General features: G+C 42.8%; 1 protein-coding gene across 3 annotated transcripts in view; it reads left to right on the top strand.

The window, feature by feature from the left end:
• Positions 1-22980, top strand: part of TENM4 (teneurin transmembrane protein 4) — a 1775651-nt gene that overhangs the window by 1426242 nt on the left and 326429 nt on the right. For 2 of the 3 annotated variants that reach the window (XM_043504093.1, XM_038368402.2), the window contains one exon: positions 14756-14965. The exons of the other annotated variant lie outside the window; for it this stretch is intronic. In XM_043504093.1, the coding sequence (XP_043360028.1) occupies positions 14756-14965 (210 nt within the window). The remainder of the gene's footprint in view (positions 1-14755; positions 14966-22980) is intronic. 3 annotated transcript variants of the gene reach the window in all.

The following is a 22980-nucleotide window of genomic DNA, read 5'->3' as shown; positions in this document are numbered from 1 at the left end:
GTAAAGCTAGATATCCTAATAAAGGAAATCCTACTTATTTTCAATTCCCTAGCTGATACTCAGCAGGTGCTGTGCTTATTTAATATTTCTCAAGTAGATTTTTTAGCATTTCTCTGCAATCAGCCTGCAAAGATGACTGAATTAAACGCTTCAGAAAGTTGGTAAATGCATTTTTCCAGCATTTCTATAATAGTTTGGTAAATTGATATTTTAGAGGTCCCAGTAGGTGCAAATCATGTACTTTTTATTTCCCAAGTGCAAAGGTGATTTCACAGGAAGTAACATTAGACAGGACGCTGCAGAAGGAGCACAGAGGACAACACATCGCTTTCATGGATTGTCTCTGCATTTTTCTGTATGTAGGACAGGAAAGGTCTGTAATAAAACCTCTCTGAGAAGTTTAATATGTACAAGATTGTGTCTACGTCAGTTTTTGGTGAGAGTTATAACATAGCATGACACTCTGGGGTTCAGCCCAGACTAGTGTGTGGTTTTGTCACCACTTGCCCTGACACTACCAGCCAGCACACCGGTCACAGTCAGGCTTCTGACATCCTCCCAGTTCTACATTTCTCCCAAATCGCCTGCCAAGATGACAATCTGCTGGGATTCCCCCAATCTGCTGGGATTACTGTGCTGCTTCTCTGAGCCTCAGCAAATGAGGGCTTGTCTACATTACCTGCAGGATCGATGGGCAGTGATGCATCCAGCAGGGGTTGATTTATCGCGTCTAGTCTAGACACGATAAATCGACCGTCAAGCACTCTCCCATCGACTCCGGTACTCCACCAGAGCGAGAAGTGCAGGCAGAGTCGATGGGGGAGCGTCAGCTGTCGACTCACAGCAGTGAAGACACCGCGGTGAGTAGATCTAAATACGTCAATTTTAGCTACATTATTCATGTAGCTGAAGTTATGTGATTTAGGATTGATTCCCCCCCCTCACCCTAGTGTAGACCAGGCCTGAGACACACCAGCTTCTTGACATACCAGCTTGTCTGCCTTGCCGGCAAACTCTTCAGGATGCTGCCAGGCCAAACCTTGCCTTGCAGGTAACAAACAATGAATCCCGGCTCCCGAATTCCCCAGAGACATCTCCCTGCAGTGCCCAGCCCTCTCCTGAAATACGCACCAAAGTTATTATGGTTGTTGCTTCTTTAGAAAGGCAATGTACGGCAGCTCATTAATTTAACTGGGGTTTGACTCACTCTTATTTCAATCACAGCAATGAACTACTTTTTAGTAAAAGTAGTTTATTTAACCAAAGGATGTGGGATTAAAGGATGCCATGTATAAGGAATAAAGAAAGAAGATAGAAATTAGAGATCGAAAGACCTCCTAAGTTACCTATCCATTCACCCGCCAATGCAAGTGTGTTCAGTACAGAGTATATGATGACCACTGTTGACAGTGGGACATAGATTATTAAACTGTGGAATGATCTGTCAAGTGAAGTTGTAGCAGCCTCATTGATTGGGATATTATAATTAGATTTGATAAAACATTGGACTATATACTGTAGGGAACAATCATGATGGACAAGATGATGTAAGAGGTCTTTTCCATGTCCAGTGTATCTTGATTCTGCATTCTGGAGAACCAGAGGGCACTCGATAAACTTAAAAGAAATACATTTTAAAAAGGAGAAAAGGATAAATGAATGCAACATGTAAATAGATTGTGGAACTACCTGCCACAGGATATTATTGAAGCAAATAGCTTAGTGAGATTCAGAAAAGGCTTAACCATGGATAAGAATAGAAATCACACCTGCAGTTACACGAGCAAGGAAAAAATCATAATGGCTATCAATCATCTTGCTTCATTGTGTAAACTGATTACCAGGTGGTGTTGGGAAGAAATTTTACCCTATAGTATAGTACTGTATAATTAGAGCAAGATTCCGATGATGAGAGTGATGTCTCTGCTCTGCAGCTTTGGAGGAGTATCACAGCTGTGAACCACAGCTAGGACTTCATTCCGACCCCAGACTGCATGAGTTGTTCTGCCTCCAGTGATGCAGTAAGTCTCCAAGCTTCCAGCTCTCTTTAGCGCATTGTGACCAACTCTCCTTCCAAATAGCTACAGTTTCTCAAGCGCAAGGAGCTAACCCTCTGTTCTGCATTGTGATTTGTATTACGGTAGCACTAAAGGCCCTAACTGAGATCACATTGCAAACACATAGTAAGAGACCGTCCTTGCCCCCAAAGATCTTACAGTGTATATAGACAAAAGAGACACAGGGCAGTGGGGGAAACAGAGACATAAAGTGTCTTTCCCAAGGTCACACAGCAGGTCACTGGCGTATCCAGGAATAGAACCCACATTTCCTGTCTCTTAAATTCCATGCTGTATACGCTGGTGAAATAGAATATGGGCTGCTAGCCAATAGAAAGAAGAAGCTTAGGAAAAGAAAGCTTTCCCCTTTCCCAGATAATTCAGGATCTAACCCAAAGAAAGGGAGTCTGCAGAAGGAGAGTCTCTGAGAGTCAGATGCTTTGTTCCTGCTCTTCTCAACTAAAGAAGGAGAATTATCTGATTCTGAACTTGATGGCTCCTAAGAAGTTTAAAAGAGGGTGTTTGCTTTCCATAAAGCTACTTGAAACTGTATTGGAAAAAGGAGATTAACACTGGATATTCTACTGGATACTCATGTCAAGGACATGAGCCAGGATGTAAAGGATGGTAAACTCGCAAGTAAATGGCTTCAATCAAATTCTAAGAAGCATTTATACTTCCTTCTCTAGTTGGTAATAGGAGACATCATCTGATCTGATCAAGAATGTTCTGATAAGTACAAAAGACTTAACAAATAAGCTCAAAAACTTTGTGTAGTACCACAAAATATAAAGCCAAAATTGTAACTTTACCCAAAATAGCCTCTTTGTTAAAGAGCCCATTCATCCCATCTGAAGGTGATTTCCTTCCCAACAAGCCTGCTGATAGATGGGTAGGATTTTCTTCACATTCTAACTATCCCATCTCCTCTGTGGCTCTCCAGGCATCAGTGGCCTCTACTCATTTTGCATGGACTGTACTTATTTAGGCAGATTCACTTCCTTCAAGAAAGAAAAATATAAGCTCATTGCTTCAAAGTATCTCCTTGGCTGCCAACTTCATTTCTGATTGATCCGTGGACTCTCTCTATTTAGCCTCTAGTCTCATCTAATATCTAATGTGCTTGATACCACATTTCTGGCTACAGGCTAGGAAGGCAAACGTTAAGGCCACACACCTGATGGGATCCATTAAGTGTTTTGGAGGAAAGTGTTTGAAGAGCCACTGAAAAAAGGAAGGGGTGGAAGGATCTCCATGAGATTGTCTACCATCAGTCATTCTCTAGACACTTATATCCTATCTACGTTCATCCTTCCCCCAGAAGAGTCCTAGGTTCCTCCTGCAACCACCGCCTTTTATCTTGCTCCCAGCTCTTAGCTGTCCTCCTAATAGAGAGAAGGGAATACACATCTCTTTCTCTTTTGGCAACATGATCTGGCCTCAAACATGTTTTCCAGACTTGCTTTAAACACCGTAAAGCTTTATCCACATTGGCTGAGATTCACTTGGAAGGTTCATAAAACGTAACCAGCCCTTTGATGAATCTAGGCTGAGCTTTGGGCTTGGACCATGTATCAAGTAAGTTTCACTTTCTAGTGCATTCATGCTAATGCAATGCAGTTTTGGTTTGGTTTCCAGCATTCCACTGGTACGTTTTCACTGGCATGGTTTTTTAAAAAAATCTGCGTAAACCAGCCTTGCATGTTTTCTATGGAAATTGACCAGCCTAGCCACAAAAGATGCTTACTATTACCCAGTGTTATAGAAAACAGACTAACAATGTAATATGCACCTGTCAAAAACAAACAAAGCTTTGCCCCACACAACCAAATGACCAAAGTTTTGCAAGACTGCTGTAAACCTTTTTATTAGTGTTAGGCTTAGTGAAAACAATTTCTACAAAGTGTAACCTTTGGTTCTAAATTATGGGAAAATATTCTTTTAAGCAGATTTGTATGTAATCATTTGCAGAGAACCTCAGACTTTATATTGGGTGTTTCTGATCAAATACAGCATTAGTGTCATATCGAGACAGGCCATTTCATGGGCAGCTCATCATCTTTCCTACTGATTACACTATGCTTTTACAAGTTGGTTTTGAGTAAAGCTGAGCGAGTCTTTGTAATGCTGATCCATAATTAGGCTTGTGCGTCCCATAAAACTTTAACAAATGTAAATGATTTGCATAAATATTCCTGAAGCAAGGAGCAAGAGCATGAATAGCCAAGAGTGATTTGGATTGCTTATATTGACCCTCTTTATGGAAAGGTTATTTCATACAAGCAGTTTCTTCTGTAGCTGGAAGTTAGATGACCTGTTTGTATTTCGTTGTAACTGCCCAATCTCAGTCACTGGGCTTGTTTTTTAAAAAGTTCAGGGCTTCCTTGCAACCGTTTCTGCTGTTGGGTGCACAAATGACTCAGCTGTATAGTCTGCTCATGTAACGGTCTGTGTAATTTTCTGAAAATCTAGCCGCTTGTTTCTAGGTTGGCAGAACCCTGAGAGGTTCAGACTATAGTCACACATTTAAGTGAACCTCCAGCCATACACAGGGCTAAAATATATCCCAAGCACACAGGGCATCATGAGCATTACTGCGACACCATAGAGCACCTCAGGCCACAAGAGAAACGAAGTTTTAGGGAGCAGCAATTCCCTACCTGCTCCCCTCACCTCCATCCTGGTTCAAGGGATAGTAATTTTCTTCTGGCTTGTTTTACTGCACTGGCTTAGCTGGGCTGGGGAGCAGGGGGAGGGGGAGAGAAGAACCACACTTTGTCCATTCCTTGGCCCTCCCCACCTCCATCCCACTCTGGCGGGGAGTAAGCGGGCATGGAATGTTACCCCAGCAGGCTCCAGCTCAAGTTCAGTCTGCACAAGAAAGACACGGTGTCTGTCCATGAGGCGGTGGGGGAGCAGGGGAGGATGTATTTCATCTCCCCACCAGCCCCGTGAAACGTCCCTGGAACAGTTCATAAAGCCCTGTCTTATATTCACTGTTCTATGGATGTCTGGCCCCACACCCCTTGCCCCGGAAGAAGCCACAGCCCAATATAGATCTACTGGGGTTACACTAGCAAGTATTCCGTAACAAGGCTTCTGTGCAGATGTCACTGGCCTCCTGCAGATGCCTGGAATCCTCTGAGTCACCTACCTTCTGTGGCTGCACCTCTATAAGGAAATCATTGTAGCATCTTCCCCAGAAAGAAATGCCCTTTCACTGCACTGTTGTTGTTTTCATCAGGATGAACATCTGCCCAAAAGAACCTGCAAGGCACAGCTTGAGTTCAGCAAACTTGAACAGGGTTGTTCTCAAATTCCTGCCCATCCCTCGGCTATTTCATGCATGGGAAGGACTTTTTCATAATGCATATACCACCCTGGCAAACTACAGCATAAAACACATCATGGCAGTTTATAGCAGAGAGAAAAATGTGCTTCGGGGCCACAAAATCCTATGCAAAACATCCACCATGCTGGTGATATCGGTAACATATGGTCCCCTAACTCTATGGAAGTTTAAGTGAGGTTCAGTATTTCACCCTAACCTTTTATTTGCCCTGTTTCCAATACTCCAGACCTCTATGCAGTGCCCACCATTATTTTTCATTTTCAAGGCACATGTACTTAAATCTTTATTTTGGTGACGTAGTAACTGCCCAGACTTTTCTTGTTCAGATGATCTTCATTTACCCCTTTTATTCCTCCTCTTTACTCTGCAGTTGTAAATCAACACACAAAATTATTAAAATTAAAAAAACTCAAATCTCAGGTGAAACTTCAGGAAATAGAAATGATTAAGAATAGTTTTCAAAAGCGACTTTTAAAAATCAATTCTAAGTGCAAGATATATATTTCCTGTTGAACTAGCGCTGTTGTGACCACCTATTGTTAAAGAACAGCAATAAATTTCAATAACAACTTCTTATTCATATGATTCACTGACATATTTTGCCAGACAGCTAATCCGGCTTGCTTTTTTTGCCAGAGGTGTTTTATGCTGTCCATAGGAAAGGTGTGACTGCTGTGAGTCCTCAGGAGAATTCTTTCTTTCTCTCCCTACCTCCCTTTCTGAGGAAGCCAGACTTGTATAAGCTAAGAAAGAAGCATTTTTCCATGTGATAATCAGGGGACTGTTTCAAATAATATGTTCCCCTCACCTTGAAAATCATGGTCATGGATTTCTCCAGCTCAAAACTAGATACATTTTTAATATAGATCAGTATGATTTAGCTCGGATGTCAAGAAGGATTGCTCAAAACGGGCATAGATATTCTCCCACTCCCCTCCTCAAAGCAGCAGGGATTCCAATGCTCTGAGAGGCAACCGGAGCAAATTACTGTATTTTATATTCTACAGAGAGAGCAAGTTAATACTGTTAAGGAGGCAGGGCAGTGCCCCTCCTGCATTCTTCTGCATGTCAGCAACCCATTTAAAATGCAGTGGTTGGAATGCCCTGATGCCAGTTCTGCTGATTCCTATGCGAGATGGCTCATCCTAGCCTAGTGCATGGTAAAGGTCTCACCCTTACTGCATTGCTTCACGCTGATCAGTTTTAGTCAATTAGGAATGGTGAAGGAAAACTGATTGACTCTTTGGGGGGGATAGGGGGAAGCAGATACAGGTACAAACATATTTCTGTTGTGTAAGCAGGTCATGGATTTCTCCAGCTCAAAACTAGATACATTTTTAATATAGATCAGTATGATTTAGCTCAGATGTCAAGAAGGATTGCTCAAAACCACTTTGTAAGGAGGAAAAAAAGTGCATATGTTTAGATTCCCTTTTTGTTTGACAGGGTAATAAACTCATCCAGCAGATGCAGATTATGGAGTACACATTTTGTATCATTTATCCAAGAATGTTTAGAATCAAGAATGGCTACCAGCGTATTTTTTAAAGACAAGGCTTGTGCTGTGTTATAATTTGATTATAATGGTGCTTGTCATTGCCAGTATAATTAAGGATCCCTCACCATAACTGTTATAAACTTCATTTTTAGGACTATATAATAAACCAAGTACTTTAACTGGCATGAGGTAATCCACAGATCCTAACTTGTTTAAAGAGGACTATGCTCTAGGAATTATTTTGGGGAAGTTATCTGGTCTGTGTTATTCAGGAGGTCAGACTAGATGATCACAAATTATCTCTTCGGGCCTTGGAATCTATGATTACAAGGTCATAAATTCAAGGTACCTTTTAGTTTGCACCTGCAGTGTCCACATGGAGGAGTTACAGTATAGCATGCTGATGTACGCGCCAATTCACACCCCTGCGGTCTGAACTGCGGGGCCATGTAAACGTTAGACTATAGACTTATATATGTTCACTCTATAGAGAAGAGTCCATACTTTTTTCTGCTTTCTGATTACATATTTTTGTATTGTGCTAATTAAAACAATATTTTTTAAGATGAGAAATGGTCAGGGTTTGAGGCCCTAATGAGATCGCTTAAATGTTTAGAACATGGAACTGTTAGGAGTTTTGCATTTTGTTTCTGCAACTGACTCAGTATGTGACTTTGGGCAAGGGATGTAAGCACGCTGTGACTCAGTTTCCTTATCTATAAAGAGGGACAGTAATACCGCCCCCAACCTTACAAGAGTATCAATGGGTTGAAATCAGTGTTTGTAAAGTAACGTGAGATCCTCAACTGAAAGGTTCTGTAGAAGGGACAATAGAAAGGTAAAAATCTGATGTTACTTAATTTCTTTATTGCAGACAATACCCTTTTGAGTATTTTGACCAACATTAAACACTACTGAAACAGGTGCCTTACAAAAAAAAAAGGAGTACTTGTGGCACCTTAGAGACTAACAAATTTACCTGAGCATAAGCTTTCGTGAGCTACCACTCACTTCACGAAAGCTTATGCTCAAATAAATTTTTTAGTCTCTAAGGTGCCACAAGTACTCCTTTTCTTTTTGCGAATACAGACTAATACGGCTGCTACTCTGAAAGGTGCCTTACAGTATTTGCAGCATGAAAAGTCATTGTTGGGCAGCACTTACTTTCCTAACCATTTCTGGAGATCTTTTGATTTTTGGGGATATGCAGAATACATAATATATGAGGCATTTTATTCACATAAATTAGAAACCATATACAGATAATGCAGGTTACGTGCTGTAGGAGAGGGTACACGGAGTCTCTAGTGTCCTTATGGGGGTTAGTTTGTGAATTTAATAAGGATGCTACGTTTCAGGTTGTTGCTAGGTGTGTCTGTTTTATTAGCTCAGTGAGTTTTAATGTCCTCATTACTTCCTGTCCTTGTCAGAATGGTCTTGGAATTCTATACGAAAGCTCCAGCAAAGCGGTTACACACATGCTTAGTTTCAGGTTTGAAACAAACAACTTAGTTTGTTTAGGCCTTATTGAAGGGAATGGGACTTAAATGTTTTTCTGAACATGGATGAACTATAGTTGAATGTGGGTCTTGAAAGTAAAGCACATGTTTCAATGCTTTACTGAACTGGAGTTTGAAGCTTCTTAAAAAAATAACTCGCTATGCAAGAAAACTTAACACGTCCCTTGCTTTGCTAAGGGTATGTCTATACTTGGAGCTGGAGTTGTGACTCCTAGCTCAAGGAGATATATCCACGCCAGCTCTGATCGAGCGAGTGTGCTAGAAATAGCAGCACAGCACCGCGGCGGAAGGGCCTAGCCACCTTGAATACATACCTACCGTCTTAGACAAGAACTGTTCATAGCACACTAGCTCAATCAGGAGGTAGCCCCAAGTTACTCACTTCCTGACAAACCCTCTGTGGTAGAGGTGCCATCCCTGCATGCCCCCTTATGGCATGGCGCAGCACTACAGCAGCTTTGCCTCAGTTTCCCCTACAGAGTCTTCCGGACACTTCAGTTATGGATGTGTTTTAGCCTCCTGGCGAAGTCACTGAGAGAGGTCAACCCCTTCCAGGATAGCAGAGTCCCTAAGTCAAAGTCCAACATAAACACAAATCAAAAGAATCTTTGGCCCTGCTGGGCTCAGCCTTTACCCCCTTTCCTTTCAGTCAGACCCCAGCTGCAGCAGCTTGCCTTCACACCCACCAACAAGTTCCTGCTAACAACTCAAACTAACAGGGTGGCCTTGGCAGACTGCAGTCTTCAGTCAGCTCCTGGCCCCACAGGCTTCTCACATGACATGGTTGCTGCTAGTCTGCCTGCAGTCCTTCCTCTTGGTCAGTCCCCAGTTCAGCTCACTCTCTCCTTCTAACCTCCCCCACCCAGCGTGACAGCTGTTTTAGGTGAAGCAGAGCCAAGCTGATTGAGCCCAGAGCAGCTCATTAACTCTTTGTGGCCAGTATGGGGTTCATATACGTCATCACACTTCCAATATATGTTAGAGTTAATGCAACCCATTTTGAATAACATCTTGATGTCCAGTATGGTAAAGTATCTAAGGGCCTGATCATGCAAGGTGTACCTTGCCTCTTAGGTAGGGTGAGGATATTTCCCTATGCTGAATATGGGACACCTGGTAAAATTACTCTTAATTTAAGTTTCAGAGTAGCAGCCGTGTTAGTCTGTATTCGCAAAAAGAAAAGGAGTACTTGTGGCACCTTAGAGACTAACAAATTTATTAGAGCATAAGCTTTCGTGAGCTACAGCTCACGATGCATCCGATGAAGTGAGCTGTAGCTCACGAAAGCTTATGCTCTAATAAATTTGTTAGTCTCTAAGGTGCCACGGGTACTCCTTTTCTTTTTACTCCCGTATATCTCTCTCACACAGGGAAGGTGACTAAGCGATCCGACTTGACACTCGCAATCCGCCCTCCATGCCTGGCTGGGCCCCTGGGATGGACCTGCCTCTCCTGGTACCTGGCACTACGTCTTCCGGAAGCAACCTTGGGGGAGGCGCTCAGGGTCACATGCTCCACCCCTAGATTTCTTCCAGGGCTCATACCAGAATGTGGCCAGCAGCCGCCTTTTGACACTGTGCAGAAGGGAAGGGACTGGAGCTGCTTCTAGCTGCAGGGGAGGAGGAGTGGGGGAAGGGATGACCTAGCCCAGGTCTTTGCAGAGCTCATCTCTTCCCCCCCCTCCCATCCATGGTGGCTGAGAGCAGCTTGTCCTTTCCTGCCCACACAGTGTTGAAAGGCAGCTAACACCTCCAGGCTGTTGCTGGTCACTGAAATAACCCAGCTGCCTCCTGTCCCATGGCTACAGCACAGGCAGGAAGGGGTTGAGCCCTAAGGATGCATTGTGCACCAGGGCCCAGGGAAGTTGACTGCAGGGGTTTCAGCAAACCCGGCCAGAAACGTGGCTCAGCAGAGGAGGGTGCCTAGGGCATGGAGCAGCCCCGCGGTCTCTGGGGGCAGGACCCAGGGCAGGGGGGGGGCCAGTGAAGACAGTTCTAAACCCCTGCTTGGGGAGCTGCTGTGGGGTCTGCAGGGCTGGGGTGTGATCAGGCTGGAAATCGCTTGCCCTCAACATCACTCCAGAGCTTAACTGAGGGGTGGAGAGGCTTCCTCATGCCAGTGCTGTGCAGGTCTTGGCACATGCAGGGTTTGGCTCCTCCTGGCCATTGCCTCAGCCAGAGCGTCTTGAGCTTTCCCAGGGCACCAGCTCAGCCAGAGGCAGCAGGGGAAGGAAGGAGCCTGCAGGCCAGGCTGTTGATGAGCTGAGCGCTCCGACCAGGGGCTGGTTCTCCGCACAGCGCTGGGAGCAGGATGCGCCCTGCTGAGGGCAAAGCAGGGAGAGGACAGCGAGAGGGGGAGCACATAAAGGGCCGATTGGTGGGCAGCAGAGACGATGCATAACCGGCTGCTGCCTGGCACCTGCCCACACTCACCGGCCACCGCAGCTCGCAGTGTGCAGACGGTACTGGCCGGAAATGGGACGGGGGGGGCCTGCTGGCTGAGAGCCAGCACACAGCGGGGTCTGCGCTGATGGACCAGCAGGGGGACCGGCCGGCCCTACATGCTGCATCTTTGCCCCACCACCAGCCTTGCACACCCATCCTCATCGTCGGCCACTGGAAACTTCCCCACCCACCCACCCACCGTTGGTAGGCTGGCGAACAGGGATCTGGCCTGCAGCAGGACCTGCCAGTACTGATGAGGGGGAGACAGAAAATATGGCACAATTTGCCTGTTTTAAAGAAAAAGTCAGGACACCTGCAGGAGAGCTTAAATATGGGACCGTCCCTTTAAAAAGAGGACGTCTGGTCACCCTACTCTTAGGAGACTGTTGCACCATATTTTGCAGGATTATGCCCAAATGTATAGTGTAAACGGAAGTATTGCTTATTATTTGTTTTATCTTTTTCTCAAACTATGTTGTGTCTATTTTGGGCTGTTTTTCTCCTAGTGATAAAGCGGGTGTATATATTTTGCGAGGTTTTTTAGTTAAGTAGGGAAATAGAACATTTCTGTTAATCCATTTCCAAAGTTGTGTTTCTTAATAACTTCTATAGGTCTGCTAGAGGTCCTAGCTTATCTTTACCTGATTGTTCCAAAAATGTCTTAATCGGAAATACTGGCACATTGGTAACAATAAGTTTGCTAGCTCTCTCTGACCCAGAGAAAGTAACATACCATTCATACAGATCTTTTCAAATTATATTATTCCTGCCTCAAATCCAAAGAGCATAATTTGACTATTAAATACAAGAGGATATATGGCATTGTTATAAATTGGTGCCAAGGGGCTCATAGTTGGAATATGGTTTTATTTTTCTGTTAGTTTCCAAATTGCAAGAATGTGCATAATGAATGGTTATCTAGTCCTTCTGTTTTATCATTTTTTGAGGGAGAAATAGCACATGTTGCAGACAGACTTGGCCTACATGCTCAGGTTCCATAGCAACCCAGTGTTGCTGTGGATTCATTTCGTACCAATCAATTAGAAATTTTGCTCTGGCAGCCAGAATGAAAGCATATGGGCCAAATCCTGCTTGCTTTACTCAGGCATGTAATCCCATTGGCTTTAAAGGGATTACTTGGGTGAGAAAGTGGGCAGGATTTACCCCTATATCTTGGATTTCCTTCTTGCTTTAATTTTGTTAGATTATTTATTTATTTGTATTACTGATCAAATTTTATTTTTTGGCTTTTTATCCATCCATGAAAATGTAGATAATTCTTTTTGATGAGGCTGTCAGATATGTTTGATTTATACACATAATAATTGTTGATACGTGTAATGTGAAGTGTTTATATGCCCTGTATAACAAGTCATACAGCTGTGAGTGTAAATGCCTGGTACACATCTTCATCGTGTATCTTGTAGAATCCTCTGTTGCATCCATATGCATAAGATGAGGTTTTCCAGGATACACAGCAGTACATGCCAGTGACCTGCAAATTGCTGCATGATTTCAGTTGAATCTTTCATATTAAAGGTCTGATCATGTACTGCTTAAGGCATGGGTAACTCCCATTGAAGTCTGTGGAAAGTTTAGTGTGTAAGCTGTAAGGGGGCAGCTGATTAAAATCAGTGTTGTCAATGGGGGGCGACGGGGTTTCCCCACTTTTTTCTTTTCACTAACCAATATGTCAGTATCAGAGAAAATAAAATCTAATGAACTGCAGTATATTGTATGTGTGTATAGTATAAAGTTATATGTATGTGTATATATATAACGTTAACCATCCGACATAAACTGACAAAATGTAGACATTTTGAATTTAGGACTTCTTTTCAGATCATTATGCCTACTGGTCAGTCTTAATGGGCTCTAAATATAATGTATGATGGTATGTGCAACGTGTGCTGCCTGACCTAGGTACAGTGAGGAGAATTTGAGGCATATTGGTGTTCCCAGGGTGAGACCAGAGAATCATTATACTCTCGGATGAACTCAAACAGAAAAAGGGTAAAAGACAAGAATAGCATATCACCCATTGGCAAACACTTCCAAAAAAGGATCACTCCATATCTGACTTCCCCATCCTTGTCCTCAAAGGAAACCTGCACAGCAGTTTCAAAAGATGAGCCTGGGATCTTAAATTCATAACTTTGCTATTCACTAAAAATCATGGATTTATGGCGTATTACAATAATCTGTAACCCATTAACGCCCCCCTATGTGGTCCTGTGACTGCAGGGGTGTTAACAGGCTACTTCATATTGAAAGGTCCTTTAGAATATGTTAACTACTTAAGATGCCACAGATGCCTGTTCTTTTTACTTATGCTAAACAATCTGTTACACCTTGTATTTAGCTGTGACACTCTGAGTACCTTTCTCAGACCTGAAGCAGAGCTCTGAGTAGCTTAAAAGCTGGTCTCTTTCACCAACAGAAGTTGCTCCAGTAAAAGATATTACCTCCCCCACCTTGTCTCTCTAATATCCTCTCAATACAGCTACAACACCACTGCAAACAACATTATGTTTAGTAAGAAATACTGTGCAACCATGATGTGGCATGTGTTTTTGTTATGGTCAAGTAAAGCTTTTTAAAAACATTTTTTTAAGAAAGTTTGACAGAGTTTTCCTGCTGATTTTTCAGCACTGAGTAATTTTGATGGATTTCTTATGATCGATTTCTCTGTTTGCCAGAAGTTGGGAATGAGCAATAGGGGATGGATCACTTAATGATTACCTGTTCTGTTCATTCCCTCTGGGGCACCTGGCCACTGTCAGAAGACAGGATACTGGGTTAGATGGACCCTTGATCTGACCCAGAGGGCCATTCTTATGTTCTTATGATGATTTTTTAGTATTTGGAAAATGTGACAGATTTATCATTATGATTTTCATATGAAATGTTTCAAGGAAAAAATTCATTGTTAAATGCATTGTCCTGTATTTTAACTTATTATATGTCTGTGTTTATATTCCCTCTGTTTTTATTGATGTATTGCACATATTCAGACATCAGGCTTGAATAAATATAACAGCCTTTCTTTTAGTCACTTCGGATTTTTGATTTGACAGTTTTGTTTTGAAAATCTGTTTGAAATATTTTTACTATCCATTAAGTATTAAGATCCAGATCCTGCAAACTCTTTGCAGTATGTTTGCAGAACTGGGGCCTAAATACTCACTTTTGGCCCAATCTAACTTCTTTTGATGTCAATAGGAACTTTTCCTGAGTCAGGAGTGGCCCTATATAAATAATACTTATTATACTGCCTCTCTCTTGACTTCATGAAATTATACTGTCTGGATTTACTTTTGTTCTAGCCTCTTGCTAGTCAGTTTCATTGGCGTGCTGACATGCACTAGCAGGTCACTGCAGTGTTTGAGTCTTTCCTGCCCCCGTTTTCTCATGTGAGTAAGGGCTCTTTGGGTTATAAACAGTACAGAGGAATGATTAAATCCAAACCAAGAATGGTTCTGAATAACTGTTAAGAAATCACAAAAGCATATCTAATGATAAATTTAGTAAAACGTAAAAAAAGCCTAAATTTGGTGCTTAAATTTGTTGATAGTGTACATTTCATTAGAGACACACCTTCTACATTAGTTTGGAAATTACAGGATTTATAAGAAGCACACTCTATAACATATTCATATTTAAGTGTATGTATATTTAAGTATACATAAATATAGAGACCTGTATATGCAGTGTGTAAATTCACACACCGTGCGTTTTTACACAGATATGTTAATAAATATGTGCAGTATGTCCTGTTTTTGAAAGTCCCCCCCCCCCCCCGCCCCCACTTTGCATGTTTTCTGTTGATTTTCCTTGTGTGTCTTATAGATTTTTATGTTTCTGTCTGTGTTTGTGGTTCACAGGTCCTCCTTTGCATTGTTCATCCACTTCATCGACCCCTATTGAGCAGTCCCCTTCCCCTCCCCCTCCCCCTGCGGCCAATGAGAGCCAGAGAAGGTTGCTAGGCAATGGTGTGGCCCAGCCAACCCAGGACTCTGACTCTGAGGAAGAGTTTGTCCCTAATTCATTCTTAGTTAAAAGTGGCTCTGGAAACCTCTGTGTACCTGCCAATGGTGAGTTATTCTCTCTACCTACTTTACTGCTTGCTTGTCTTACAAGTTGTGTGTGGGCCTGTAGGATGCAGGTTTGGTTTGCCTCCTGGACTTTGAATAGTAATTCACCATGTGTTTGATGACTTTCTGCTTCAGTGTTACAGCCACTATGTGTGTTGTTTTAAACCCCCTGTGTTTCCTGTGGATTGTGTCCTGGTCTCTCTGCTGAACGAAGTATTGCTGTGCTGGTTGGAGCAAATCACCTAACTTGAGACAGCACCTGAGCCCAGCTCTGAAATGCTGATTATGGTTGAGGCAGAAGCTCGGCTGAAATGTCACACAACTTCACAGTCGCGTTTTCGCTGCGGGACAGCGTGTCAGGCAGTCTGCAAAACTTTCTGTGTCAATTCTGTGTGTCAGTGTCAGGAACATTTCCTTTCAAATGACCAGTTCGGAGATCAGATGGAATTCAGGCTTTGTCAAATGTTTACTTTGCTTGAATTGTAAACAGGCCAGGGGATTGTGTCCTGCAGGACTTCAAGACTATGAGAAACTTTTCACTGGGTCTGCTTTTATGGTTTCCCTGGGCCTTCCACTCTCAGATTGGTACAGATACGAGACAATCTCAGTGGCTGCATTATGAGAACACAGATTTAAGAACTAATTTCTAAAGCCTCAGCCTGCATGTTTTAACCCAAATATGAGTTGTGACAAGTGACATCAGCACGTTACCTTCACACACACAGGCCAGAAATAGGTTATGGATCCAAATTTCTGCAGGTAGCCTTGATAAATTTCCTAAGGGCAAAATACAAAAGCAGCAACAGGACTCTATCCTACTTGGTACTGAATGCTTCCAACTCCCACTTACCTTAGTAGGAGTCACCCTGGAAAGGGATCCCACTAAAAGAATGAGGATGTAAAGGAAATAAAATGATTTGCTTTACAACTTCGCATCCTAAAGACAATGACTTGTAAAAAGGGAGACAAAGCTAATTGATAAAGCAATGTTAAATTCATCAAGGACAGTGCAACCTGATGTAGTGCAGATACCAGCAGTGAAACAACAATGGCCAGTCAGCCCACTGCTATCCAACCAGAGTGATAATTGCAGGAAGGTCTGATTTATGGGGGTGAAGCCATTCACAGACATCTACAAAAAAAAAAAAAGCGAGAGGTTTACAGCATCTGGTAACAGCTTAGCCCCATTTCTGTTGAGCTTTTAAGAAGGTTTCCTAGTATGGAAAGGGAAAAAAGTTTGACATTGAATTAATTCCTCCCCTCCTCACCTTCCTTTTTCTTCTCTTTCTTGCATTTGCTGTGGTAAAAACTTCAGGGCTTTTCAGTGGAGAAGGTTATCTTTCATGAATTGTCATCATAAGGAGAACAGGGGGAAAATACTGTGTTGCATTCATTCAGGAAACTGCTTAAAATTCATATCCTCCTACCTCCCTTCAGTCACTAGTATAGTCAAGCTCGCAGTGGTGTAGGTGACCCTTTAGTGTTCACAGTAACACAGGTTTCAGAGTAGCAGCCGTGTTAGTCTGTATTCGCAAAAAGAAAAGGAGTACAGTAACACAGGTTTCAGAGTAGCAGCCGTGTTAGTCTGTATTCGCAAAAAGGAGTACAGTAACACAGGTTTCAGAGTAGCAGCCATGTTAGTCTGTATTCGCAAAAAGAAAAGGAGTACCCGTGGCACCTTAGAGACTAACAAATTTAAATTTGTTAGTCTCTAAGGTGCCACGGGTACTCCTTTTCTTTTCACAGTAACACAGTGATGGTTGGAGACAAAAGCTGCCCAATCTAACATCCTCAGTAATTCTTATATGAGCATAGTCTATCTATCTATCTATCTGTCTCGACACCCCCTCCAGGTAGAGAGAGAGAGAGAGAGATTAAACCTCTTAATCTCTTCTTTTACTAATTAACTGAACAACAGAAAAAGCATTGTTTAGAGTCTACAGTGAGTTGATGACATTATTGTATTATTGATGTGCTGTTGAGTTAGTGAGACTTTAGGCTCTTCAGCTGTCTGCTTATTTATACTCCTCTCTTTGCATCAGTTTGTCAAGGCTTTACATTCCCCAGGGCCGCCTTTGTGTGTAAAATTCTGCAGGTTGGTAATAAATATGTCCCACACAGAGACAGTGTGTCTGGGGTCTCATTTGCTTGGTGACTCGAGTTGTTCTGTAATGAGAAGTGCAGGTAAATCCAGCACATTTGTGACCTGCTACCATGTCACTATCACTCTGCTATCAGCAAAAAACAAAGGTGACCTTTGAAAGCCTCATTGACTTACTATGCATCCTATCAACCCATAATCTGGGAGTTCACCTGAATGAGAAGCACAGACTGTACAAGTCCATCATGTCTAAAATGCTAAGGCTCTTCTAACCTCTCTAAATGGATTTAATTGCCTTGGTTCCTTAAAGTTCTGTTTCTATGAGGCTTAGTCAGCATAGACTTTAAATGACAAAGGCAGCTCTTTATGTCCCCTAAATGGGGAAAATTGGTAAAAGCTTATTTTGATTAGGACTAAGTTTAATATAGTTAGAGCACTCATTCTCTGTGTATAGTGGCTGTCTCAACAGCAGGACTGCCTGAGAATGCCTGGCTAAGGATTTGTGTTGCACTTTTTAATTGACCCCTGCTAGGTTTTCTTTCCACAGCTGTGTAAACTCAGCTTTAGAGGAGTCCATCCAAAGTAAGTAACACCCATGGAGCTGCTGTTCCAAATCCCCATGTAAATTGCAAAAATAATGCACATGGAACAAAAGGTATTTTTGAAGATACATTAGACTTCTTTATCTGAGTTCCACTCCATCGAAAAAGGTACTAATGTAGTAGTATTTTTGTGAAAATGTTCAACTAAAATTTCAAACTAATATTGAAGAACTAAAGTAGTAGGTAAAGACCCACAGATTTTCTTTCTTTAACATTTTATTTTTGTGCTCCATATATTGCAAACCCATCTTTTCTAATTAAAATCAAAGAGTAACCCCGTATCTCTGTTATTAATAGAAATTTTAATAACAGAAGGGATTTTCAAAATCAAAATCACTTTTTACTTTGCTTCTTATTCATGTGATCTCCCAGATTACAATAATCTTTTAAGCCATATTTTCCAAAGTGACTGGTGATTTTGAGTGCCTCAATTTTTGGGTGCCCAACTTAAGAGACCATAAAAAGTCCTGATTTTTGGATAACGTTGGGTGGTTAGTACTTTCTGAAAATCAGGCCCCTTTAAGGTATCTATAATTAGGCATCCAGAATCACCAGTTAGTTTTCAAAGTTTCTCACCTTTAAGACAATCTTAAGAAAAATCAACTACACCGACATGCTGCCTAACAAGCAAAGAGGAACATTATGAGATGCCACTGTCTATCTGTGGTACTTATATGGCCCCCATAACTATAATATCTTAGGCCCTTGCAATCTTTAATCTGTTTATCTTCACAACACCACTTTGAGGTGGGGAAATGCTGTTATCCTCACTTTACAAATAATGGGAACTGAGATACAGAGACACTAAGGCCCAGATTTTTAACATTATTTAGGGTTTGCTGTGCTCAGCATTGCAACATCTAACTGATTTAGGAGCCTCAATCTCATGACAAATAGGCTCCTAAATCAGTTAGGCATTACAATGCTGAGTGCAGCAATGCCTAAATAGCTTTAAACATTTGGATCTAAGTGACTTGCCCAGGAAGTCACATAGGAAGTCTGTTGCAGAGCAAGGAATTAAACCTGAGTCTTCCAATTCCCTAACAACTGGACATCTTCAGATATCTTTAGGTTGTTGTTTTTTTTTTATGAGGTATACAAAGCAGCACAGGCAGATAGGAAGGATAGATGAAGATACAAGAGAAAAAAACATCTGCATAACCTGCCACATCTGTTCAGGAACTAAGATGGTCACCTCTGATTTTGAGCCTCTCACTGTCTGGGTGCTAAGCTTTAGGGATCATGGGACAGAGCACATACAACTCAAGTGGAAGTCAATGAGAATGGCAGAGGTCTAAAGATGTTATCCAGAATTAGGCCCCAATCCTGAAAGGTATCCCACATGGGTCTGTGTGCCTGTAGAGAGCCCCCCCCATAAAGTCATTGGGGCACTGTGCAGGCTCAGAAGTCCATCTGTTGCAATAATTTACAGGATCAGGGCCTTAAAGGCCATGTTTGAAAATTTGGACCAAAATGTCTTTTTGAATTCTTCCTGAATATTAAGCCTTTAGTACATCACTGTTTGCAGTGCTGCTTGTCCTTGCTGCCCACTCCTTTGCACCAGTCTTGTTTCATTTGCTGTCAGTGAGGACATTACTTCACAAATAGCGACATCACACTGTCTGCCTATGTCACCCAAGGTGAATGTAGAAGAATCCTAGAAACATCCTAGAAAAGCTAAGGGTAGGATTCGCTCTGGCACAATGTTGTTATACCTTTTATACCAACAGCGCATACAGTGCTGTGTAAGACATAGACAACATAGTCCCTGCCTCAGCAAGGTTTTGCAATCACTGAAGTCACAGCATAATGTTAAGTATATGTATTAGTCTTTTAGGGTCAAAGACTGAGGGCTGGGGCAGCTACAATTGAAATCAATGGGACTCTTTCCATGGACTTCAGTGGGATCTGGATCAGGCCCTACAAGCCTCACCTCTTTCAAATCAATGGGAAAAATGTTCTTTCCCTTTAGAAAGTTACAAGAAAACCAATGTTCTTCCCCTCACCAGCTGGCTCAGTTCCTGTAGGTCCCCTAGTTTTACTTAGGACTAATTTGCTCCCCCTTTCCAATTCTTCTGTCTAAGCTAGGTGCTGGATCACTTCACAGTGATAACACTTTCCTAAAGCCTATCCTTTGGTCACTTTGAACTGCGGGAATAGAGATCTGAGTGGCTTCACATGTTGTCACAAGGCTTTGTTTTCTCATCCCTCCGAGCCACTTGCCTTTTCTGGGCCTAAGTGCAGTGTAAAGAGTTCACTCAGTTTAACCCTTCGGTTATGTCTACACTGACAAAGTTACATTGCCAGCTGTTACAGTGCCGCTCAGAGAGCGCTGAGGGGAAACTGCTGTTGTGTGTTCACACTGTCAGCTGTCTGTGCAATAGTGTGTTCACACTTGTGGCACTTGCAGCGGTATTCGGAGTGGTGCATTCTGGGCAGCTATCCCACAGAGCAGCTCTTCCTCTTCTGCTGCTAAGAATTGTGGGAAGGCGGAAGGGGTTACAGGGCATCCTGGTTCCTGTCCCAGTGCCCCGTGATGCATTGCTTTGCATTCCAGAAATCCCTGTGTTTCCGTTTGCATTTGGCGCCATCTTTCAACAGTTTGTGTACTGCGTGCTCTGCCTCTTCGGTCTGCAGGAATGGATCCCGCACTATTGACCAGTATGCTGCTGGCTCTCACTAACACGTCATGAGTGGCAGTGGAGTTATTCCTTAAACTACAAAAGCAAGAGGAGTTTGACATTGATCTTGCCACACTCAGTAGCTACGACTCGAGATTGCTTGTGGCATTCACGGAGATGCTGACCACAGTGGAACACCGCTTTTGGGCTCAGGAAACAAGGATTAAGTGGTGGCATCACACTGTCATGCACATCTGGGATGATGAGCAGTGGCTCCAGAATTTTGGATGAGGAAAGCCACCTTCATGGGACTATGTGATGAGCTCACCCCAGCCCTGTGGTGCAAGGACACGAGAATGAGATCTGCCCTGTCATTGAAGAAGCGTGTGGTGATTGCACTGTGGAAGCAGGCTACTCCAGACTGCTTCCGATTGGTCACTAACCAGATCAGAATTGGAAAGTTGACTATTGGACGCGTGTTGATGGAAGTGTGAATGGCCATTGATCTTATCCTGCTTCAAAAGACCGTGACTCTGGGCAATGTGCGTGACATTGTGGATGGCTTTGCACAAATGGGCTTCTCTAACTGCGAAGGGGCCATAGATGGCATGCATATTCCAATTCTGGCTCCAGAGACCGAGCCACCTAGTACATTAATTGGGAGGGGTATTTCTCTATGGTTCTCCAGATGCTTGTGGATCATCAGGGGCTTTTCAGGCTGGTCTGAAAAGGTGCATGATGCATGCATCTTTTGGAACACTGGCCTGTTCAGGAAGATGCAAGCGGGGACTTTCTTCCCGGACCAGAAGATCACCGTACAGGAAGTCAAAATGCCCATTGTCATTCTGGGAGACCCTGCCTACCCCTTAATGCCATGGCTTATGAAGCCATAAACGGGGAACCTTGACAGCAGCAAGGAGCAGTTCAACAATAGGCTGAGCAAGTGCAGAAAGACTGTTGACTGCGCTTTTGGGCATTTACAGGCCCGCTGGCGCTGCCTATATGGAAGGCTGGACCTGGCCGATGACAGTATTTCTATGCTTATAGTCGCATGCTGTATGCTTCATAATATTTGTGAAGGGAAGGGTGAAAACTTCACTCAGGGCTGGATCGCTGAGGCTCAGTATCTGGAGGCTGAATTTGAACAGCCAGAGACCAGGGCTATTAGAGGGGCGCAGCGCGGGGCCATGAGGATCAGTGATGCCTTGAGGCAGAAATTTGAAGCTGAAATCCACTAATATTTTTTTCATAGATTCATAGATACTAAGGTCAGAAGGGACCATTCTGATCATCTAGTCCGACCTCCTGCACAACGCAGGCCACAGAATCTCACCCACCCACTCCTACGAAAAACCTCACCTATGTCTGAGCTATTGAAGTCCTCAAATCGTGGTTTAAAGACTTCAAGGAGCAGAGAAGCTTCCCTGAAGTGATCCGTGCCCCATGCTACAGAGGAAGGCGAAAAACCTCCAGGGCCTCTCCAATCTGCCCTGGAGGAAAATTCCTTCCCGACCCCAAATATGGTGATCAGCTAAACCCTGAGCATATGGGCAAGATTCACCAGCCAGATACTACAGAAAATTCTTTCCTGGGTAACTCAGATCCCACCCCATCTAACATCCCTTCACAGGCCATTAGGCCTATTTACCCTGAATATTTAAAGATCAGTTAATTACCAAAATCACATTATCCCATCATACCATCTCCTCCATAAACTTATCGAGTAGAATCTTAAAGCCAAATAGATCTTTTGCCCCCACTGCTTCCCTTGGAAGGCTATTCCGAAACTTCACTCCTCTGATGGTTAGAAACCTTCGTCTGATTTCAAGTCTAAACTTCCTGGTGGCCAGTTTATACCCATTTGTTCTTGTGTCCACATTGGTACTGAGCTTAAATAATTCCTCTCCCTCTCCTGTATTTATCCCTCTGATATATGTATAGAGAGCAATCATATCTCCCCTCAATCTTCTTTTAGTTAGGCTAAACAAGCGAAGCTCCTTGAGTCTCCTTTCATAAGACAAGTTGTCCATTCCTCAGATCATCCTAGTAGCCCTTCTCTGTACCTGCTCCAGTTTGAATTCATCCTTTTTAAACATGGGAGACCAGAACTGCACACAGTATTCTAGGTGAGGTATCACCAGTGCCTTGTATAATGGTACTAAAACCTCCTTATCCCTACTGGAAATGCCTCTCCTGATGCATCCCAAAACCGCATTAGCTTTTTTCACAGCCATATCACATTGGCAGCTCATAGTCATCCTATGATCAACCAATACTCCAAGGTCCTTCTCCTCTTCCGTTACTTCTAATTTATGTGTCCCCAGCTTATAACTAAAATTCTTGTTATTAATCCTTAAATGCATAACCTTACACTTCTCACTATTAAATTTCATCCTATTACTATTACTCCAGTTTACAAGGTCATCCAGATCCTCCTGTATAATATCCCGATCCTTCTCTGAGTTGGTAATACCTCCCAGCTTTGTATCATCTGCAAACTTTATTAGCACACTCCCACTTTTTGTGCCAAGGTCAGTAATAAAAAGATTAAATAAGATTGATCCCAAAACTGATCCCTGAGGAACTCCACTGGTAATCTCCCTCCAGCCTGACAGTTCGCCTTTCAGTAGGACCCGTTGCAGTCTCCCCTTTAACCAATTCCTTATCCACCTTTTGATGTTCATATTGATC

The sequence above is a fragment of the Dermochelys coriacea genome, chromosome 1 (genome assembly GCF_009764565.3).
Source record: "Dermochelys coriacea isolate rDerCor1 chromosome 1, rDerCor1.pri.v4, whole genome shotgun sequence".
In the NCBI taxonomy this organism is placed as follows: Eukaryota; Metazoa; Chordata; order Testudines; family Dermochelyidae; genus Dermochelys; species Dermochelys coriacea.
This window is presented reverse-complemented; position numbering and strand designations above follow the sequence as displayed.